We start from the raw sequence: 23,757 nt of genomic DNA on the forward strand, positions 1-23,757 counted from the left end.
TAGGGAGGGAGGAAGGGAGAAAATTTGGAACCCAAAGTTTTAAAAACACATGTTTAAAAAAATGTTTTCACATGCAACTGGGAAATAAGAAATACAGGAAATGGGGTACAGAAATCCATCCTACCCTACAGTAAAATAGAAGGGGAAGGGGATAAGAGAAGGGGGGGAGAGATAGAAGAGAAAGCAGACTAGGGGAAGGGGTATTTAGAATGCATGCCATCTTGGGGTGGGGGAGGGGCGAGATGGGGTGAAAATTTGGAACTCAAAATCTTGTGGAAGTAAATGTTGAAAACAAAAAAAAATAAATAAAAATTACCATTAAAAAAAATATTTGATGACCAAATTGTTGAATGTATGAAAGGAACTGAGCTTCCCTTTGGAAGGTGAGCCAGCATCTTCTCCACTAACAGTGTGGGAACCTGTGGTTCAATAGAAATGGATTGGGGTGGGAATGCAGCTCCACATTGAGAAAGAGCAATACCTCCTTCTCCTAACTCCAGTTTCACCAGCCCCTTGCTTTGTGTTTCTCTCCTAAATTACCCAGAAAGATGCATAGAATCTTCACAATGGAAGAAACCTAAAAGGGCATTTTGTCCACCCCAAACCTAAAAAGATATTCTCTCCACAGCATCTTTTAAACCCTCTCCATCTAGCTAATCCATCCTTCATACCACAGCCAGACTCAGACATTGAAATGGTTCTGCAATCTACTTGGTTGACTTGCTGCCTCCAGCGATGATCACGGCCTGTCTATACCTGCTCAGTCTGTCCATCTTTTGCCCAATTCCTCCCATAACTTTGCAACCCAACTAACTGGAGGTCTTCAATGCTTTTCCCTGACTCCACAAAGCACTCCTTGACAGACTACTCTTTAGGCACAGATTTGGTCATGTTACTCCTTTGCTCAAAAATCTGCAGTAATTCCCTATTGCCTCCCCAGTAAAAAGCAAAATCCTCTCCCTGGCTTTTAAGGTCTTCCATAATCTAGCTACTGTTTCGCTTGTACCTCTGCTTTGAACTTTTTCCCCCTCTCCATTATATCATAGTTATGTAAGGTACCATGTTACATTGTACTCTCCTTGATGGTAGGGTATATTTTGTATCTATTTTTATATCCTCAGTGCTAAACACAGGGCCCTGCACAAGCTAGGTGCTTAATAAATGTTTTATTGAAAAACAGGAAAGGACCCACATGCACAAAAATATTTATAGCAGCTCCTTCTGTAGTGGCAAAGAATTGGAAATTGAGGGGATGCCCATCCATTGGGGAATGGCTGAACAAGTTGTGGCACATGAATGTAATGGAATACTATTGTGTATAAGAAAGGATGAGCAAGTAGACTTCAGAAAAACCTAGAAAGACTTGTATGGACCAATGCTGAGTGAAGTGAGCAGAACCAGGAGAACGTTGTACACTGTAACAGCAACACTGTACAATGACCAACTTTGATAGACTTAGCTCTTCTCAGCAATACAATGATCTAACACGATTCCAAAAGACTCATGACGGAAAATGCTATCCACATCCAGAGAAAGAATATGGAGTCTGGGGGGCAACTAGGTGGTACAGTGTATAGAGCACTAGCCCTGGAGTCAGGAGAACCTGAGTTCAAATCTGGTCTCAGACCAGACACTTGACATTAGCTGTGTGACCCTGGGCAAGTCACTTAACCCCAATTGCCTTACCAAAAAAAAATATATATATATATATATGGAGTCTGAAGCAGATCAAAGCATACTATTTTCACTTTTTTTTGTTTGTTTTCCCCTTTTGTTCTGATCTTTCTTTTACAACATGACTAATGTGAAAATGTGTTTAATATGATTATGCATGTATAACTTATATCAGATTGCTTGCTGTCTTGGGGAGGGGAGGGAGAAAAAATTTGGAACTCAATCTTATAAAAATGAATGTTGAAAATAAATAAATGTTTTATTGAAATAAAGAAGGATTTTCAGGAGTGTCGAGAGGATGTTCAGGGCCTGGTGTTGGCTGGTAGTAGTGTGGTGGAAGGACTTTGGGACAGGAGACTATGGAGCTAGGCTCTGTAGTTGCTCTGGGCCATTTATGAGTATTTCTTCAGACATCCTGAGCCCATCTTCATTACCCCTCATAGTTTTGAAAGCCCTTTTCCTTCCATTCTCTTGTTTGTTCATAATCAATGCATTTTATTGAAAAGGAAACAGAGATCTGGAGAGGAAAAGAGACTTGCCCAAGGTCATCCAAAAAGTAGAGATAAAAGGGTCCTCAGCTCAGGGATCAACATATTTGCTTTGCTTTCAGGAGCTGGTCCTAAATTTAGAAGTCAGCCAAAGGAAGGCAACAACAGGCAGCCGAAAGCCAGAGTGAAATGGCTGCCACGTGCAGATCTGCACTCAAATTAGAGTCCCTGAGAATCTGCAGGAAGCTTAGTTCAGAAGGATCTTGCGGAAAGAGCCAAAGGAGCTCAGGACATTGGACTAAGGGACTGTGAATGCTTAGCCAGGAGAAGAGTTGACATAACAGCACAAGGAAGAGAAGGCACATGAGTGGAAGGAGGGAAGAAAAATACTTAACTCTTTTCAAATATCTGAAAGGCTAACACGTGAAAGAAAAATTAAACTTCTTTCACTTTGTCCCAAGGGCAGAACTAGCACTGGAAGACACATATTAGTTCAACACAAGAAAAATTTTCAAAGCAATGATTACTGTCCAAAAATGGGATGGGAAAAGACATGGAGGTGGGAGAGTACAGGGAGGAAGTCAGAGAATAGACTAGTTTGGCTAGAGCATCGAGTACACAGAAAGGAATAGTATCACATAAGGCTGGAAAGGCAGGGTGGAAGAGTGTATGAAGGCCATAATTGTAAGGAGCAGGAATCTAAGTATAACTTAGTAGGCAATAGGGAGCTACTAAAGATAGTGAGGAAGTAACATGACCTGATTCATGTCTAAGGAAGGTAAGTTCGGTCCCCCCTTCAAGATCCATTTGATTTCAGAGATTCTATGATTCTCTATTTACTAGGCCACCTGTGGGGAGGTAGAAGTTCATGTGGCCTGTTCCTCTTTGACTCTGTGTGTGATTGTGGACAAGTCACTGAACTTCCCTGGGCCTGTTTCCCCACCTAGAAGACAAAGGTTGGAAAGATGGCTTCTTTTTTTTTTTAACTTTTTAGGCATTTGGAGTTAAGTGACTTGCCCAGGGTCACACAGCTAGTAAGTGTCAAGTGTTTGGTCTGAAGCCAGATTTGAACTCAGGTCCTCCTGACTTCAGCGCCAGTGTTCTATCCACTGCACCACCTAGCTACCCCAGATAGATGGCTTCTAATGTCTCTCTTCTAGCTCTAAATCCATGATCCTATGAACTTCATTACTATAGTGGAAGGGAGAAAGATCTGTGAAAAGAATTCACATGAAAACCATCAGATGGTTAGTGGATTGCACGCTCAATATAAGGCAATATTGAAATGTGCAACTAAAAATGTTCATGTGACCATAGGCTATGTAAAGAAAAGCACAGTATTCAGGTTCTGTCCAGAGTCCTCTCCTCTTTTCCCTCTATCTTCTTTCTTAATAGCCTCATAAGATCCCATGGGTTTAACTATCATCTCAATGGAGACGAATCCCAGGTCTAGATATCCCACTCCAGCCTTTTTCCTGAGCTTCAGTCCTGATCACAACTACTGAGGCAGCTAAGTGGCACAGTGGATAGAATGCTGAACCTCGAGTCAGGAAGAACTGAGTTCAAATTTAACTTCAAGCAGAGGCACTTACTAACCATGTGACACTGGGCAAGTAATTTCATTTCATCTGCCTCAGTCTCCTCAACTTTAAATGAGGGTAACAGAACCTAACTCACAATGTTGTTGTAAGGATTTAATGAAATATTTGGAAAGTACTTAGCACAATGCATGGCACATAGTAGGCACATAGGAAGCATTAATAAATGCTTATTCCTTCTTTATTTTCTTCCTCTCTTCTTCCAACTTTCTCTATTTTCTTTAAAGACACCACTATCCTTCTAATCTCCCAGGTTTGTAGACTTCTCACTCTCTCTCACTTCAAAAACTCACCCAGTTGCACAAAGCTTGCTATTTCTATCTTCCTAACATCTCTCATATCTTACCCCTCCCTCCACTCATACAACTACCACATTAGGCCCTCATCACCCCTCTCCTCAATTATTACAAAAATTTATTAACTGGCCTCCCTGATTGAAGTGTCTATCCTACATAATTCTGCCAAAGTGATTTTCCTTAATTGTAGAGCTGACCATATTATCTCCTTACTCAACCAATTCCAGTGGCTTCCTTTTACCTTTAAAATAAAATATAAACTCTGTTCAGCTTTTAAAGTCTTACACAACTTGGCCCTGAGCTATCTTTCCGCCTCTCTGTACATTAATCTACTCCTGTACTATGTGATCTCGCCAAACTAAGCTTCACTCTGTTTCTCAGATACAACACTCCATTCCTCCTCTGTGACCTTTGTTTTGGCTGTCCTACATGCCTGAAATGTACTCTCTTCTCATTCTGGCCTCAGAGTCCCTGTCTTCCTTCACAATGGAGCTTAGGTAGCACCTTCTGCAGGAAGCCTTTTCTGATCCCCCTAAAGAACTTTGTATTAGTGCCTTCCCTCCCAAGCAACTTCGTATTGAAATATTTTGGTTATATTTGTATTTATTAACTTTATGTTTATTCTATATTTAATAAATGTATACATACATTTATGCATATTGTGTATATCTATTTGCTACCTTTCTTGCTACCCTCATTAGAATGTAATCTCCTTACAAGGCATGTAGTAGGTACTTAATAAATAGTTGTTGATGGATTGATTGCTTCACTAGGAAGGTAGAAGTCTTATTTTCTTCTCCCCTAGTCATATCACATCTGGAGTAGTGTGTTCAGTTCTGATTGTTGCATTTTACCACGTACATTGACAAACTGGAAGGGGTCCAGAGAAAAGTGGCCAGTATAATGAGAGGACAATAGACCAGAGAGAGTTCACACAAGGATCAGCTGAAGGAGCTAGAAATGTTTAAGCAGAGAAGAGATGATTTGTTTGGATACAAGATAGTTGTTCTCTAGTATCTTGAGAACTATCATGCACAAGGGATTAAGTTTGGTTTTTTGGCCTCCAGAAGGCAAGACCATTATGGCGAGAAGGTATAGAGAGGCAAAGGCAAATTTAGCCAAAATGTAAGGGAAAACTTCTCAACAAAGCTCTCCAGAAATGGAATGAGCTAACTTTAAAAATATTGAATTCTATGGGTAGGCTGAGACAATAGAATAAAAATGACAATACTATCTAAATTAATTTACTTAGTGCCATACCAAACTACCAAAGGAATACTTTATAGGGCCAGGGGAAAAAAATCATCTGGAGAACAATAGGTCAGGAACATTAAGGGATTAATGAAAAAAAAAAGTGTAAAGGAAAGATGTCTAGCAGTACCAGATCCCAAATTATACAGCAAAGCCACAATCATCAAAACAATTTGTTAATGGGTAAGAAATAGAGAAGCTGATTAATAGAACAGATTAGGTACACAATATACAGAAGCAAATGAGCACAGTAATCTAATATTTGGTAAACCCAAAGATCCCAAATATCCCATGTAAGAACTCACTACCAAAAAAAAAATTTGTTGAGAAATCTGGAAAGCAGTCTAATAAACAAAACAAAACAAAACAAAACAAAAAACAACCTAGGTATACACCAGGGGGTGGGGAACCTGTGGCCTCAAGGCCACATGTGGCTTCTAGGTCCCCAAGTGCATCCCTTTGACTAATCCAAACATCATAGAACGAATCCCCTTAATAAAAGGATTTGTTCTGTAAAACTTGGACTTAGTCAAAGGGCTGCACTCAAGGACCTAGAAGGCCACAGGTGGCCTCGAGGCAGTAGATTCCTCACCCCCAGTATAGACCAATATCTCACATGGCATATGGTATACCAAGACAATCTCCAAATGGGTAAACAATTTTGTCATAAAAGGTAACATCATGCCCAAATTAGAGATTCATAGAAGAAATTATCTGTCAGATCTTTGGAGAGGGGAAGTGTTTATGACCAAATGAGAAATGGAGAGGTTCACAGGAGGTAAAATGGAAATTTTTTATTACATAAAACAAAAAGATCTGAGCATAAGCAAAACCAATTTGACTAAAATGAAAAGAGAAACCAGAAACTGGGGGAAAATCTTTGCAGCAAGTTCCTCTGATAAATGTCTCATTTTTAAGATCTATAGGGAACTGAGTCAAATTTATAAGAGTAAGAGCCATTTCCCAGTTGATAAATAGTCAAAGGATATGAATAGGCAATTTTCAGAGGAAGAAATCCAAGTTATCAATAACCATATGAAAAAATATTCTAAATCACTGATAATTAGACAAATGCAAATTAAACAATTCTGAGGCACCACATGACATACATTAGATTGGCAAAAATGACAAATGCTGGAAGGAATGTGGGAAAACATTAACATACCATTTATGGAACTGTGGACTGGTTCAGCTATTCTGAAAAATACTTTGGAACTATGCTGAAAAAGCTATTAAATTGGGCATACCTTTTGACCCAGCAATACTGCTACCTAAAGCTATATCCCAAAGAGATCAAAGAAGGAGGAAAAGGATCCATATGTTCAAAAATATTTAGAGCAGCTCTTTTTGTGGTGTTAAAGAATTACTAACTATTGAGAGGGTACCTATCAATTGGGGAATGGCTGAATAAATTAGGGCATATGAATGTGATAGAATAGTATTGTGTCATAAGAAAGATGAAGGGGATGGTTTCAGCTAAACCTAGAAAGACTCATATGAAGTAATGCAAAGTGAAGTAAGCAGAACCAGGTGAACAATAATAACAATAGTGTAAAGACTGACTTAGAAAGACTTAGGAACTGTGATTAACAAAATAACCAACTACAGTCCCAGAAGACTTACGATGAAACATGCTAGCCATCTTCAGATAGAGAAGAGATAGACTCAAATATACAGGTTAAGCTTTATGTTTTTGTTTTTTGGACATGGCCAATGTGGGGAATTTGTTTTGCTTAACTATACATGTTTGTAACAGATTTTGTTTTTCTACCTTTCTCAATGGAAAGGGGAGAAGGAGAGGTGTGAAGGAGAGAATTTGGATCTGAAAATAAAATAAAATTGAACCTTTTTAAAAAGTACTGAGCATAAAGCCCTGGGCATAGTATGCATTCACTGAATGTTTACTGAAGAGTCTTTTCAAAAGAAAACTTTTAAATAAGTGGTCAAAGCCTATGAAGAGGCAGTTTTCAGAAGATGAAGTGAAAACTAACAAAATCCATATGAAGGAATTCTCTAAATCACTAATAAGAAAAGAACAAATCAAAACAACTCTGATTTTTCACATCAGACCCATTAGGCTGTTGTTGCTGTTCAATCATTTTCAGTCATGTCTAACTCTCTGTGATCCCATTTGGGGTTTTCTTGGCAAAGATATTGGAGTGGTTTGCCATTTCCTTCTCCAGCTCATTTTACAGATAAGGAACCGAGGCAAAAAGGATTAAGTGATTTGCCCAGAGTCACACTGCTAGTAAGTGTCTGAGGCCAGATTTAAATTCAGGAAGATGAGTCTTCCTGACACCAGATCTGGTCCTCTATGCATTATGGCGCCACCTAGCTGCCTCAGCCCATTAGATTGGCAATGTGAAATTGAAAATTGATTTTAATTCTATTTTAATTATTTAATTCTATTTGTTTAGACTCGATTAAGCCAGCATAGGTTTACTATTCTCCTTCCCTGTGTGAGTCTAAATCCCTGACCCATTCAGCTGTACTCAGGTAAAATTGAAAATTGATTTTAATTCTATTTTAATTATTTAATTCTATTTGTTTAGACTTAATTAAACCAGCATAGGTTTACTATTCTCCTTCCCTGTGTCAGTCTAAATCCCTTACCCATGCAATTGTACTCAGGTAGGGGCAACTAAGTGATGTAGTAGATAGAGTGCCTGATAGAGTCTGGAGCACCTGAGTTTGAATCCAGCCTCAGACACTATAAAAGATCCTATTGTTCCTAAGTCAGGGTCTTTGGCTACTGAGGACCCATTAACCCCTCTTATTGGCAAATGCCAGGCTTGCCAATAAAGGTAACATGCCTGGAACTTTATTGCCTCAGTTTACCTTAATTTCTATCATGACAGTTGGCAACCAGGAAGGGATCCAAGTGAGGGATCCTGAATTCCAAGATAACACTCTCAAAGACTCCCTATGAAGCCCCAGTAGATTTCTATTGAGGGATATCTTTGCAGAGGGCCACCCCAGGAACAGACTCCCCCTTGGGTCTCATCCAACTTCTTTCAAACCAAGGTATCGTAGGCTCTTTCTCTAGAAAGAACCGGTGGAATGTATAGGCTCTTCCTCTACCGGAAGAGTAGGTGGAATCTGTAAGCTCTTTCTCTACAGGAAGAGTAGGTGGAATCTATAAGCTTTTTACAAACAGTTGGTGGGCCTGTAGGCTCTTTAGTGAGAGCTAATGGAAACAGAGCTCTAAAGAGTATTATGTGCACTATCAAATACCTTCTATTGGGTGTTTCTAATTGACTCCCGCAATCCCTCAATGGGACTTAAAGGGGAATCTCAACTACTGCCAATTTTTTTGTGTCACCTCATTTTTAGGAAGTTGCCCAGGCAGAGTCTTGAAGGGGGAGTGCTTTCTTTCCCTGCTAGAAAGGACTTAGCTTTCATTTTTAGTGAGAGTTAAGGAGCAAAACTCTTGTCAGGAGGTGCTTCTGTGTCTGTATCTTTTTGTGTTTTTGTGTTGGGATAGAATAAATTAACTTTTCTTGGGGCCTTGAAAAGTAAGCATAGGCATAAGTATAGAACATAATCAGTCTTAAACATAAACTGGCCATGAATTGATTGTGTCTGTGGGTGTTGTATCTCTGTGGTACCTCAAAACTGTAGAGTTTGTTTTAGAAGAAGAAACAATTACATACAAATTGCTTTTATTGTTTTAGGGAGGGAGGTTTTTTCACTCTAGTTTTAAAAGTGTCAGATCACTAGCAAAAAAAAAAAGGAAGTCAGCTTCAGTAAGATTTCAAAGACAGTATACAATTTGAACTTTCTTCTTGATCACAAAAGGAGAGGAGTCTGTTTAAATCAAGGAAAGACTTGGGGTGAGTGAAGAAACATTAAGCTTAAGTAAAAATTGATTTCAAATATAAGGAATTATAAATACATGTTTAATTGGGTTCTGAAACTAAATTTTGTAGATTACGGCTACTTGTGCTGTCCATTCCAGAATTTGGAATATTTTTCAATTTCCAGAAGACATTTCTAACTGCCTTTTTTTTAAATAAAAAAATTCGAGTGATCTGTATGATACCTAAATCATTATTATTATTACTATTATTTTAGGCAATTGGGGTTAAGTGACTTGCCCAGAATCACACAGCTAATAAGTGTCAAGTGTTTGGTCTGAGGCCAGATTTGAACTCAGGTCCTCCTGACTTCAGGGCCAGTGCTCTATCCACTGAGCCACCTAACTGCCCCTTGATACCTGAATTATTAATTTAGCTTTTGTTAACCTTTCTCAACCAGAATTTAGGAAGCATTTTTTAAAAAAGAATTGCTCAGGGTGGCATGAGAAGGGAATTGATGAGTTAAAAGATACAGCCCAGTGTGTCTAAGAGAGAAGGGAGACAAAGAAAAAGAAAGATCTAAATCTAGGGCCCAGGCTAGATGTTTCTACTGCCTAAAACAAAGTCATGTTGCTAAGAACTGCAAAAAAGAAGAGGTGAGTATAGTTGTGGAACAGGTATTACACAAAGAAAAAGGATTTGAGGAATTAAGATAACCCTTAAGATAAAATTAGACCCAGGGAATATTAGAGATATGTTATTGCTGTTGAACTTAATTTTCATGTTGTCACCCAACATTTGACATCAGGGCAATATGTTTAGCAACTGTAAAAATAAGTTCTCGTCTTTAAAGAATAATTTGATCATGATTTCTCTATATTGGCCTTGAATGTAATCAATTAAAAATGTCAAAATTAATATTTGAAAATATATGTTGTTATTGTAAAACCATTGCACAAGAAATGTTAAGAACTGAAAAATGCAACTGTCTTGATTTGGAAATTACCAAATATTAATATAATTTTAAAAGGAAAAAACCTATCAAACATTTAACTGGGTATTTCAAAGAAAGGATGGGTATACTGAATCTACAGATACTTAATCTAGATTCTGAAAAGTGAAGAGTGAATCAACTTTTAATCAGTCTTTCCCCAGAGAGTGACAAGTTTATTGTTTAAAGAGGGAAGAGAAAAAAGGGGAATTGACCCTGTTTACAAGTATCAGTAAAAAGACACAAGTGCAAATGGCAAAAAGAGAAAGACTTGTGACCGACTAACTTAAAAGTAAGTAAACTTCAATTTGCAAGAATGTTTTGTGAACTTAATTATGTAAGTAAACCAGAGACAAAGACCTAAAGATAGAAACATTTAAAATAATTGTAATAGTTTTTTTATTTATACAGATGAAGGCAAAGTATTTAAAAAAAATTTTTAATGTAATAAGGACAACTAGGGAATTAAAAAGAAGTTACATCAAGTGCTTTACTCAAGCAGTAGTGCCTTTTCTAGTCATCAGTAAACTGGACACTTAACATATTGCTAAAATCACAATAAATATTTTTAATATTTATTTGAACAAAATATGTTACTTACATTTAGAAGGAACTGAATGTTAGGCCAAAAGGGGTAAGTCTGTTTTAAAAGCTAGTATGCAGTGTTAGCCTCTACAGCACTGTCCATTGTAATAGCACTTTAAACTTATTGTTGATTTTCTAATTTTTTTAAACTCATAAAGGCAATATAACATCTAAGCACAATATTGTTTTATTAACTATATGAGCCAGTTGAGACTGAATGTTATTGAACAAGAGATTAATTTTTAAAATAATTAATTAATAAGTACTGAAATTGCAAAGGAAAAGTTCAGGAAAATTAGTTCTACTGATAAACTAGGATATTATTAGGAAATTAAGTAGAAGAGAATTAAGAAAGCTTTTCCTGCAATTTTAGGTAGATACTTGTTGGTGTTCACTTGTTTCAGTCATGTCTGACTTTTTCTGACCCCTTTTGGGGTTTTCTTGGCAAAGATACTACAGTGATTTGCCATTTCCTTCTCCAGAAAATTGAGGCAAACAGGTTTAAGTGATTTGCCTAGGGTTATCTGACTAATGTCTGAGGCCAAATTTGAACTCATGCCTTCCTGATGCCAGGGCCAGCACTTTACTCACTGTGCCACCTAGCTGTCCTGTCCTAAAAAAGAAGAAAAAAGAAAAAGAAAAAAGAAAGAAAAGAAAAGAAAAAGAAAAAACCCTTCCCAAAGTTAATACTGCAGAAAATGGCAAACGCCACTGGGTTAAAAGTGAGGTCACCCTCTTAAAGCATACAGTGAGGCTGCATTAAGAACACAAAGGAATAGATTCAGCTTTTTGAGTGATTTAAATAGAATAAAGAAAAGGTTTATAGGAATGTGAAAAATGCCACCAGGAATCTCTGAAAATAAACCAAATTGATAACAAGAGGCTTTAGATTGAAAAATGCTAATATTCTAATGTCTCTGAATAAACTGAGACTGTGAACGGTATTATTTGTGATTGTAAAACCAGAGATGATTTAACTTGATTAAGGTTTATCGTAAAACTAACTTAAGGTGAGATGTGTTCTCCTATTAGGATAATTGTGGTAGATTAGAACTTAATACAAACTGCAATTGCTATTTGACATTATGAAATTTATTGGTTTGTGTGACCTTAGGCATGTTATTTCACCTCTGTTTATCACGTTTATTAATCTGTAAAGTGGATAAAAATAGCACCTACCCCCCAGGGTTGCTGGGAGGACCAAATGATTGTGAAATGCTTAACCAACGCTTAACATAAATCTGGTAAATCACTGTATTAGAAATATTGTTAGAAAAATGATTTTTCTTTTTATCTGAATTCTTTTTGGTTATGGATTCAATTGTTTAAGAAATATTTAAAAATGTTTGAAAACTATTTAGAAATGTAATAGATAATGGCAATAATTTCTGTAAATTTGATAAAGCAAAGATCTCTTAAGATGTCCTTATCTATGAAATGCAAAGTCCTAAGATCTTACCAGCCCAGCAAAAGGCTTAAAGCAGGGGTGGGGAACTTTCGGCTTCAAGATCCTTAGGTGTGGCCTTTTGACGTTTTATTAAGGGGATTTGTTCTGTGAAGTTTGGATTCAGTCAAAGGGACTCACTTGAGGAACTAGAGGGCCACATGTAGCCTCAAGGCTGCAGTACTTCTAAGATTTCAAAAACTAGCCCCACACCCAAGTTAGAGTGTGGTAATTTAATTTTAGTTGGGAATAATAACAATACATTTTAAGGTTCCCTACACCCATAAAATCATGGTTCAATCTAGAGGTTACAAAGAGGAGTGATTCAATTCATATCTTTGCCAATTAGACAGCACTGCCCTAAGATGGGGCAGCTAGGTGGCACAACGAATAGAGCACTGGGCCTGAAGTCAGGAAGACTCATCTTTATGAATTCAAATCCAGTCTCAGACACTTACCATCTCTGTGACCCTGGGCAAGTCACTTAATCCTATTTGCCTGTTCCTCATCTGTAAAAATGAATTGTAGAAAGAAATAGCAAATCACTCTGGTATCTTTGCCAAGAAAACCCCAAAATGGGATCACAGAGAGTCAGACACAACTCAACAGCAACAACTAAAGCCAGAAGAATCATGAAACCTTAACTTCTTAGTATACTAAGTAATTGTTCTAAGATTAAAAGCTACAGAGTAAATTTGCTAATTTGTGGAAGAAGTTGTTTAAGACATTTGACATTTAAGCCTACTGATTTCATTAGTCAAAGTGGGAGAAATTCTGAAGAAAGAACATAGAGAAAGCAGTTAGCAGCCTTCCTGCTTCTAGCTCATTTCTGAGAAGCACATTTTAACCTTAATTAGAATTTTAAATATAAGAAACTTTGGTGTTATTTAAATTGATATGTTAGCATGAAATAAATAATAATAGACAGTTATCAATTGTACCCTAGCCCTAAAATGTTGATTTCCTGAGAAGCATGGGGAGAACTCACAAGTTTGCTTAGAGTATAAAAGTGACTTTATGATGATTTGTGATTATGAAAACAAAGGTAACCAGTAACATCATCATCCTGTGTTGTGATCACTGACGTTTTGCTATTTTTTTTTTTTTTTTTTTTGGTGAGGCAATTGAGGTTAAGTGACTTGCCCAGAGTCACACAGCTAGTAAGTGTCAAGTGTCTGGTCTGAGGCTGGATTTGAATTCAGGTTCTTCTGACTCCAGGACTGGTGCTCTATCCACTGCACCACCTAGCTGCCCCCACATCTTGCTATTTGAGGTTAAATATCACACCACTTTAATTCAATATTGTTTTAAGTTTGTATTTCAGGTGAAACCAATAGTCCACTTTTGCAAAGGAAACACAGTCTGAGGACTGACACAAGTGGATGTCTGTGCTTAAGTATTGTTTGTCCTATGACATCATAGGGTAATGTCTTGACTTGAACATGAATTGGAATTTGTGAGGCAGAGTTGCACAAAGTTGTCAGCCTCACTCTTTCTTCCAGACTCATTGAAGTCAAGTAGCAGAACAAAGGTCAAGATGACTAACAATGGCTCAGGACATAGTGGATGACCTTGGTATCTTCCATGTCTGACCAGCTCTAAGGGCTCTACAGCACCTGCTTCCACCATTTTTCATGGCTGTTGGAATAAATTGTTCTCATCCACCTATTACACTGGGATAAGTCTTCACATGCTTGGGATAGACATCCGTCATAACTCCCTGACAGGTTTAAGGCTTGTCAGCTACCCTCAATCTGGTTTAGCTCATCTGCCAAAATGGTTTTTATCAGGGTGTGGCTACTGTGCATGCTATAGCTTCTTGGAGCCACAGGTAAGAGTTGGGTGGCAGGTGGAGACCAAAGGTGAAGAAGCAGCCTTGAAAAGAACTTGGCAAACCCTAAAACCAGGAGTGCGAGTCGTCCCTTAACACCCCTTAGACCCCTTGAGAGTTTTCTATTGTGATATTTCCTCTCTGGACATGAAATTTTCCCACCTGATTATTTCTGAGCCTGGTTTTGCTGCTCTGTGAATCCTGTGAAACTTTGCTGTATGACTGACTCTTGCCTGGAGGGGAATATGTCCCTCCTTTTTCCTTTTATAGCAAATTTCTATGTTAGAGCAGGCGAACACTGAGGCATCTGAGTTACTGTGGGGCTCATATTAAAAATATCAAGATGCCAGTAGGTAATATCAATTCTATACCCTAACCAACTAAATAAGTTTTTCAGCTTGTCAGTCCCTTTAGTATTGTGTGCTCATGTATGAGAATAATTTTTTGAAATATCTTTTTCTTTCAAGCTGATATAATGATAATATCCACTTAAATGGAAATTGCATTTAGATAAAGATGTAATTGAAAACTTCAAAATTGAATGGAGTGGGAAGATTTATTTTTAAAGTTTAATGTAAATTAAAGTTTAATTAAAGAAAGGGATGGAGGGGGAGAATTTAGAACTCAAAATTTTAAAAAATGAATGTTAAAAATTTTTGTTTATAAGTAATGGAGAAAAAATAAAGAAAAAGAGCTCTTCTAGCTCTTGAAAAACAAAAAAACTTAATTTAAAGAGTTTCAGAGCCTTACCTTCTATGACATTTTAATAATACTTTTTTTTTTTTGCAAGGTAATTGGGGTTAAGTGACTTGCCCAGGGTCACACAGCTAGTAAGTGTCAAGTGTCTGGTCTGAGATCAGATTTGAACTCAGGTCCTCCTGACTCCAGGGCTAGTGCTCTATCCACTGTGCCACCTAGCTACCCCTTTCTATGACATTTTAAAATGTTTACCTTTTAATTTCTCAACAGTATAACAATTTGTTAACTTATATCACAGGGCAATTATAAGTAGTATAACTGATAGCTTTCTTTTTATGTACCTTAGCTTACATGTCTACTTTGGTAAATATTCATCTTTACCCAGAAATATTCATCTTTACTCATCTTAAAGTCTGACCTTCATGGATTTCTTTTTAAGAGTTTCCCTTTAGCCTGCTGATAGCAGTGTCCATATTGGATACAAGGTTTAGGTAACAACAGGTGACATGTAAAAACTTAAGTTCTCTGAAGTTTTGGGTGAATTATGGGTTCCTGATTCTTGAGCTGGTTATTGCAATACCAAATTTAGGAGTGTGTACTAAATGGTATTGAGGTTTGTTCTGCAAAAGATTATAGCAGAGGGGTAGCTAGGTGGCACAGTGGATAGAGCACCGGCCCTGAAGTCAGGAGAACCTGAGTTCAAATCCAGTCTCAGACCAAACACTTACTAGCTGTGTGACCCTGGGCAAGTCACTTAACCCCAAATGCCTAATATTAAAAAAATAAAAAAAAGATTATAGCAGAAACATCTAAGAATCTCTACAAATAACCTGAACCAGAGAAACAGATCTTGTAGAAGTTCCTACCTTCAGAGCTACCCTGAGGACAGGCCTATTCCAGAATGCCTGAGAGAAGATGTTTTCAGAAATCAGACGGCTGATGACTGCATGAGACATCTAAGCCCTAAGACATGATGTGCTGATGAAATGGACATTGGAATGGGTTACCAGTAAGGAAACATAACATTCACCCTTCTCTTTCCTTTCTTCCCCATGAGCCACTGTCTCTGTAAGGCCTCCTTACTGAAAGGGACTAACCCTAATGGAGTTTGTCAATGCCTTGATCACAGATTGTCTCAAAGACTAAGGGGTAGATTGTAATAGGATTAAGTCTGATGGTGTGGGAGCCATCCTCTCTCAAATTAGTCCCATTAAAGTAGAATACCTGGAATAAAATTTCTTTAGTCCCTATTCCCATATATTGGGGTTATAGCATAAGCACAAGCAGAGATATTAGCCCAAATTAGGGGGCTTGTGCCATGTCACAGGGCTTTTCTAGCCCCACGCCTCATAATTGTCTTTTAGCTTTGATAAATTAATTCCTAAGAAACTCACAGTGTGCACGATGATTCAAATTTGTAATTCACAGTATTTTTGCTTCTGTAATCATTACTTCAATTGCTTCAGCTTTACTAAACATTATGAAGTGACAGACATACATGACTTTTACTATACTTTGATTTGTAACTTTAGTCAGGCTAAGTGATTCATGGAAAGCATGGCCTCCCAAGAATCAAAGTGGGGAACTGTGAAACTGAAAACTGATTTTAATTCTATTTGTTAAGACTTAAACATGTCAGCATAGATTTACTATTCTCCTTCCCTGTGTGAGTCTAAATCCCTTACCTTGCAAGTATACTCAGGTAACCTCAGGTCACTTGGGCCACAAGTCTATTCTTGTGATTCAGGTAATCTCAGGTCATTGAGGGCACCATTCTACTCCTGTAACTTGTACACCCCTGTAACTTCATCCATGGCCCATATTCAGGAGAAACTTGCCTAAAGGTCAATCTCATCAATCTAAACTACTGTAGCAACTTCCATGGCCTGAGAACTGATCTCATCTCCCAATGACTTAATGGAGGAGCTGAGATGACATTTATCCCACCTCTTCATTAAAACATTTAGCCAATCAGAAGAAGACATGCCTATGTCACCTGAGATTTGCTCTGTCATCTTATTAATCACTATAAAAGATCCTATTGTCTCTAACTCAGGGTCTTTGGCTACTGAAGAACCATTGACCTCTTTTATTGGTAAATGAGGCCTTGCTAATAAAGGGAACATACTTGAAACTTTATTGTGTCAGTTTACCTTAATTTCTATCATGACAGCAAAAATGACAAAAAAGGAAAATGACAGCTATTTGAGGAGCCATGAGAAGAGAGATGCACTGTTGCACTACTGATAGAACTATGAATTGGCCCAACCATTCTTGAAAACAAATGAAATTGTACCAAAAAGTTCTTAAACTCTACATGCTGCTGTACCCCTACAACACCACTCTTAGGCATATACCCCAAGGAGTCAAATACCAAGGGAAGGTTCCCATATTTGCAGCAGCACTTTTTGTAGTAGCAAAGAAACAACATGGGTGCCCATCCATTGGTAAAAAGCTGAACAATCTGTGGAATATGGATGTGATGGAATATTATTGTATTAACAGAAATGACAAATATGAAGAACCTGGACAAATTTTGAAAGAAATCACTTATATGAATTGATGCAGAGTAAAATAAGTAGAGCCAGGAAAATAATTTACACAATGATCACAAAACTGCAAAGGACATTTATACTGAAAGACTTCAGAACTCTGCTCAAGGTGGTGACCAATAATGACTTTAAAGGACTAATAGTGAAGCCTGCCCTTTACCATTCAGCAGAGAGGTAGTGGTCTAGGGGTGATTAATAAAGCACCAATATGATGCTTTGTCTGGCTCACTTATAGTTAAGTTATCTGTTACAAGGGACAGCTCTATTAAGGAAGAATGTGAAGTGATGGTGATGTTAAAAAAAATTGTCAATAAGACTTAAAAAACAACAACCTCTTTTCCATTTTTTCCACATTTCTCAGGAAAGCTAGTGGTCTTCTCTGAGATCTGAATTTCTAGACCTTCCTTTTCAGAGGCCAAAGGACCCGCCCTCTGCCTCCCATCTGCTACTTGCCTTTCCCAACCCCCAGCACAAGCCCCAGTCCCACCTCACCATCACCAGCCTACCCCACAGTGGGTGGATGTGGTCTCCGTGAAGTGAAAGAACAGGGACCAGACGACACAGAAGAGAAAGGCCAAGAGGGGGCAGGAGACAGTAGCCACAGCCACAACAGTGAATCGAAGCCGAAACAGGGTTCCATCCCGCTCTAGGGGCCATGGGACTTGGTACATTCTGTTGGACCTGCAGGGAGGGAAATGAGCAGGGGCATTAGAGACCCAAGCTGGGGCTTTTCTCCTTTAGTAAATAACACAGAGGCATAGACATGGAATCTCAGATTCCTTACAGGTCAATGAACTACACTTCAGAGCACTGAGGACTGAAAGGTTGAAAGATTTGTCCAGAGTCACACAACTAAGCAATGGTTGAGATAGAAGAGTTAGAAGAGGCCCAAGAACAGATTAGGACTGGACAAAACAGTGGAAAATATTTTGGACTGGAAGTCAAAACACTTGGGTTTAAGTCCTAGCTATGACTCTAACTTGTAACATGATCAATCAGGTCTTCTCTTTAAGCCTCAGTTTTCCTATATGGAAAATGAGTGTGTTAGACTAAATCTCAGAGGTTTTTAACCTTTTTTTGTGTCATAGATCCCTTCAAAGTCTGGTAAAACCTAAGGACTCCCTAGGATCATGTTTTTAAATGCACAAAATGAAATACGTAGGATAATAAAGGAAACCAACTTTAATAAGTTCATGACCCCTGGATTAAATGATTTATAAAGTCATTTCCAGCTGTAAATCTTAGTATCTGTGAAGTCCCTGGTACTAAGACATAAGCAGGTCTTTTCCTTGCCAATCTCTCACCAGAGATTAATGGTGGAGAAACTCAGAACTCCAGTTCAGACCAGGCCCCAATCTGACTTTCTGGTCTCTTATTTTGCATCGTTAAGAATTTTCTCATGGAATCTCACCCAGAAGTTTAAGGTCAGAGGCAGAAACAGGTTTTGCTGTACTGGACACTTCTTTTGGGCTGCTGAGATAGGGGTCTGCAATCAGGTGTACCCCACCCCAGGCTTCTTGGTGAGACCAGATTTATATGTGAGCAGCTAAACCCCATGAGACAGTATGTGCTAATTATTAAATGAAAAGTAGGCAGAAAGTTGTATTAAATGTTCAGAGAAAGGCGAGAGTTTCCTGGAAGAGGTAGGCCTTGAGTGGGACCTGAAAGTATGAGGGGAAGATGTGGACAGAAAGACATGAGAGTTGCTAAGTGCAGGCCTGGAGTCAAAGGTGAGTCCACTGGGGAAGGATAGATATAGATATAGATATAGATATAGATATAGATAGATAGATAGATAGATAGATATAGATATAGATATAGGTCCAAAGCTGGGCTATCTAGGCTATGATCTCAAGAAATGGGAATTTGGGGACTCCAGGAAAAAGCTAGAATGAAAGGGGAGATTGGTCCCATGGGGGTCTGAGAATAGGCTAGATGACCTCTGGACAGTGGGAAGGGGAAAGTTAGAGAGGGAATAGGCTTGATTCTATGTCTTGGGACCCTGGGCCTTCCCCAGACCTCCTGGTGAGGGTTAGCCTTGACCAGGGCAGGACTTGTCAGCCTCCTTTCTCTCTCTAATGATCTCCCCAGGATGAAGGAATAGGAAGCCAGGCTTTAATTGGATTCCATGAGACAATTCTCCATGCAATCCTAGAATCTACCACCCCTAAGCCTGCTCTCCCCCAACCCGACCCAGTTCAGCCCAGTCTGCTCATAGAACCAACCAGACGGGTTAGTCTGCTGATTTCAGCTGGTCAGAACTGAATTCCTCTAGAACTGCCTCACATGACTCTAATCCCAGTTCACCAGGCTCTTCTGGGAGCCAGAAGACCTTCCTCCCTTGAGAGAGACCACAGACTTCAACACTGACTCTAAGCCCAGACATGGACCTTCTGACTTGTTCCTGAGATGCTCTGGGGTGGGACAAAGAGAGAACTTAGGCCCGCCCAGCTTAGTTGGCTTGGTCTGTCACCAGGCCTGTTTTACCTACATGGGTGCTGAAAGAACCACTCCCTAGGGAGGTCAGGATTCTGGGGCTCCAGCAGACAGGCAGCAGAGCACTTCCAGCATCAGGGCAGAGGCAGCAACTCCTGGTTCACGTGGCACCCATTTGAAAGACTCTGCAAAATCAGGTTTACTCCCAAACTGATGAGAGGCATTCATAGAATTGTTTCCCCGATCTGTCATGTTCCAGAGCCCATGGAGGGTGGGGCTTCAGGGTGAGGGGGAAGTTGGCTTGTCTCCCTTTCAAACTGGAACTCTCCAGCAAGGGCTGTGTTTCCCTGCTAATGACTGGAGGCTTCTGGAGCAGAGAAGGGAACCATCCCTCCTCCTATTTCCCCCACAATCTCATCAGCAATAGTGTTAGGCACACAAGAGGGATCAGGACAGACTGGTTGACCTGGGTTGATCTGAACAGGGTTGGGTGGATGAAGTGAATGCAATTTTGAGGCCAGACAGACAGCCACTAAGAAAGGGGGTAGTAAATGGCTCAAGGAGCCCCTTCTCCTGCAGGCCACATGAATAATTCTATGTCTAGTCTCTCTTCTCTAGACAGAAAAAAGTCAGAGACACAAAGTGAAAGTGAAAGGGGAGAAAGAAATGGATAGGGAGACTCATAGGTAAAGAGATGAACGGAAACAGAAGAGTGGAGGAACGGAAAAACACACACATAGAGAATCCAAGACAGAGGGGAAGAGACCCACATAGCAAGATGACACCAAAGACTCAGCACTGGACTTGGATTCAGGAAGATGTGAATTCAAATCCTGCCTCAAAAACTTACTATATTTATGTGACCCAGGGGCAGGTCATTTAGCCCTTTCAGCCTCCATTTCCTCATTTGTAAAATTGAGTGTTAGACTCTGTGTCTTACATCTCTAAATTCCATGCCTTTTCCTTTGAAACATGCTGCCTTGTATATTTCTTTCCCTGCATCCCCATGGCTCCCACCTGAGACCAGGACTCAGTCAATCTCTTCTGGCTAGATTCCTGCCATAGACTCCTAATTGTCCTCCTCATTTTCAGTAACTCCCCTCCCATCCTTACCACCCAAGGGGCCAGAGTCACTTTCCCACAGGGTAACTTTGAGCCTTTCTCAGGAAGCACCCATCCACTTCCCATGAGCCACAGAAAAAAAATCCAGACTCCTCAGCTTTTCCTTTGAGACTCTGAGGTCTGTCTTCAACCTCCCTCTTCAACCCTACCCCACCCCCACATACTCCAAACACGCTATCCCACACATATCACACAGGGAATCAATTGATAGCAGAGCCAAGACTAGAACTCTGGTCTTCTCACTCCTATATCCAGGACTATTTTTACTCCACTACTCCTCCCTGGAAAAGGGAGGTTGGCAAAATGACCTTCAGAGTCCATTCTGCTCCTGAAGATTATGAAAAGACTTAGAAATATCAAAAATCATCCCACAAGTGTCTTTTCTTGATTCCCCAGTTGTTAGACCTTGAGGGACTAAATACTTTGTATGGAGTTATCTCTATCAGTTGCTTTCTTCCCAGTAGAATGTAAGCACTCCTTTAGGGCATGGCCTATTGGCTTTTTTTTTTTTTTTTTTTGGTCTTCCTATCCTCAGCACAGGGTCTTGTACAAAGTAGTCACTCAAATGTTCCTTGAACTGAATTCTCAGAAGTGAAAGGGACCTCAGAAGACATCTACTCCAAAGTCCCTCCCTATCAAAGAATCCCTTCATTCATCTACTTACAAGCTCTAGTTAAGGTAAAGTTCATTTCCTCTTAAGGTAGCCTGTTCCTTTTCGGGACAATTTTGATTGTTAGAAAGTTTTCTCCAACTTCAAACTGAAATCTATCATCCTATAACATTCCCTCATTGTTGTGCCAGAAGTGGCCACGTAATGAATCTCCCCACTGGCCAGTGGAAAAGCAGGATAAGCCCAATGAGTCTACTACTGATTTTAGTCAATTCCACAAGACTTCAATTCCACAATTCCACAAGATTTGCGGAAGCTTTAAAAAAAATTACAGAATCACAGAATATCAATTTTGGTAGGGACCATAAAGGCCATCTAGTCCTCCAACCCATACCATAATAGAAAATCCCTACAAGAGGCTGGACAAACATCATCCAACATCCTCCTCCCACCAACTCCACTTGAATACTTCCACTGACAGGAAACATTACTATCAAAAAAGACCATTTGACTTTTAGAGAATTCTGTGAAATTTCCCCTTAGAAAGTGAACTCTTTGCAATACTATTACTATTTACCAATTATAATACTTTCCCCTCAATAATCTTGTAAGGTTGGTGAGGGAAGGATTATTGTTTTCATTTTACAGATGAGTTAACTAAGGCTCAAAGAGAAATGACTTGCTCAGGGTCATACAGCTAGTAAATCACCGAGCTCGGACTAGAACTCAAATCTCCCGACCCTCAGATCAGGTCTCTTTCTCCTACACCACGAAATCTTCGTAATAATAATATGTCTTCATACATAGAGGCTAGGAGATAACCAGTCATTACCCATCCCTTATTTCCTCTGCTCCTCTGAACAGGTCATTATGGGGGGCCCAGACGGGATTCTTCTAAAGAAGGAAGCTGAGGGCCGTAAAGTGTAAGAGACTTGCCCAAGGTCACGTAACTACTCTGGCTGTGTAGTAGGAAAGGGCTGTAACGTGGAGCCTCTTGGATTATATACCTCAGAGCTTTCCCTGCCTGAGGTCGTTAAAGATTCATCATCCTTCCGCCAGGTCACCCAGATTCCGAGGCAGTGGAACATGAAAATGAAAAGGTGGGGGGGGCCGCCAGAGAAAGACACAGGCCTCGATAGGAGGCGGAAGGGAGTAGGAGGTGCCCTCGGGCTTGGGACACGCGTGGTTCCAGGGATAGGTGGGCACCACAAGTGTGGCTCAGATGGGCTGCCTACCCCCACTCCCGGCTCCCTCGAAGGGTGGGCTGGGAGATAAAAGAGAGTCCGGCCGCTTAGGGTCTTAGGGCCACGCGGATCCCGGGGGAGGGGCTGAGGTGCCGGGCGGGGCGGGGAAGAAAGGGAAGGGGAAGGCGTAGGCAAAGGTGGGGGACGCCCACGGTCAGTGTCAGGGTCCAGGCACGGAAGCTGGACCACGCGTGGCCGCGCCCTCCAAGGGCCCGGAGTGAGCCCGCGTACCCTCTCCTTCCTGGTCCTGGTAGCTGGAGGCCCACATTGCTTCCTTCCCCCCAGGTCGCGGCCACTTACCCCGGGGCGGCCGGACGGCCGGGGTCCGGAGGCGACAAGGCCGCGCCCGCGCAGGCCCGGGAGCCGGACCGGAGAGGCGGGGTCGGGAGGCGGAGCCAGAGCTGGGGAAGGGATTGGCGACTGGAACCCCTGCCTTTGGGGGCCCCTTCCCTCTGCTCCCTGCCCCAGATCCCTCTCCACTCACCCTGTAACTCCTGGGGACGAAGGGGGGGCAAGACCTGGCTGTGCGCCCCCTCTCTCCCTTCCCACTTCTTCAAAACCCCCATTTCCTCTTATTCCTCTCCTACCCACCTCTCTGTGACCCTAAACCCACTCTGCAGCCCAAACGTCTCCCTCAGGTCTGCCACAATAGCTCTCTCTCCCGCGCCAGAGCAAGCCCTGGGTAGACCCCGAGCCCCGCAGGGCAGAAAGCAATCTGGTCCTTGTCCTTCCAGGAAAACCCGAGAGCGCCCCTGTTTCCTCTGAAGATGATTGTGAATCTCAGTCCCTGTTCCCTACTGCAGAGATCAGGAATCCAGTTCTTTTCTCAGAGCACAAATCAGGACGCCTGGCTCCTTATCCCCCAGCAGAGATCGGACACCTTGATACTTCGGGAAAGAGATCTGGTAACACCATTGGTAGCAGAGGAATAAGAAATCTACCAATCCATCAATAAATATTTATTAAGCAGCCGCTATGTGCAAAGCCCCGTGTTAAATGCTGGGAATACAAAGGTCCAAATCAAAGACTGACTTCTAGGATCGTGCCTTCTCTTGGGGGAGACAGTATGGATATATCTAAGTATATACTAGATACAGACAAAATAAATGCGAACTAATTTCTGTTTGCCCAGGCATAGG

At 40.4% G+C, this 23,757-nt stretch overlaps 1 protein-coding gene across 8 annotated transcripts in view; it reads right to left on the reverse strand.

Annotated features, from left to right (window-relative positions):
* PGAP2 (post-GPI attachment to proteins 2) overlaps nt 1-22,983 on the reverse strand; it is a 39,043-nt gene extending 16,060 nt beyond the window's left edge. For 3 of the 8 annotated variants that reach the window (XM_027866307.1, XM_027866306.1, XM_027866314.1), the window contains exon 1: nt 317-413. In XM_027866307.1, coding sequence (XP_027722108.1) covers nt 317-395 — 79 coding nt within the window. In that variant the 5' untranslated portion in view covers nt 396-413. Of the gene's footprint in view, nt 1-316; nt 414-17,698; nt 17,888-19,697; nt 19,898-22,849; nt 22,869-22,918 lie in introns of those variants that run through there. The other 5 variants (XM_027866310.1, XM_027866311.1, XM_027866313.1 and 2 more) reach the window with 5 other exon arrangements.
* Nucleotides 22,984-23,757: the final 774 nt, after the last annotated feature.

This window comes from Vombatus ursinus, unplaced genomic scaffold (assembly GCF_900497805.2).
Source record: "Vombatus ursinus unplaced genomic scaffold, bare-nosed wombat genome assembly UNPS02014780.1, whole genome shotgun sequence".
Taxonomy (NCBI): Eukaryota; Metazoa; Chordata; class Mammalia; order Diprotodontia; family Vombatidae; genus Vombatus; species Vombatus ursinus.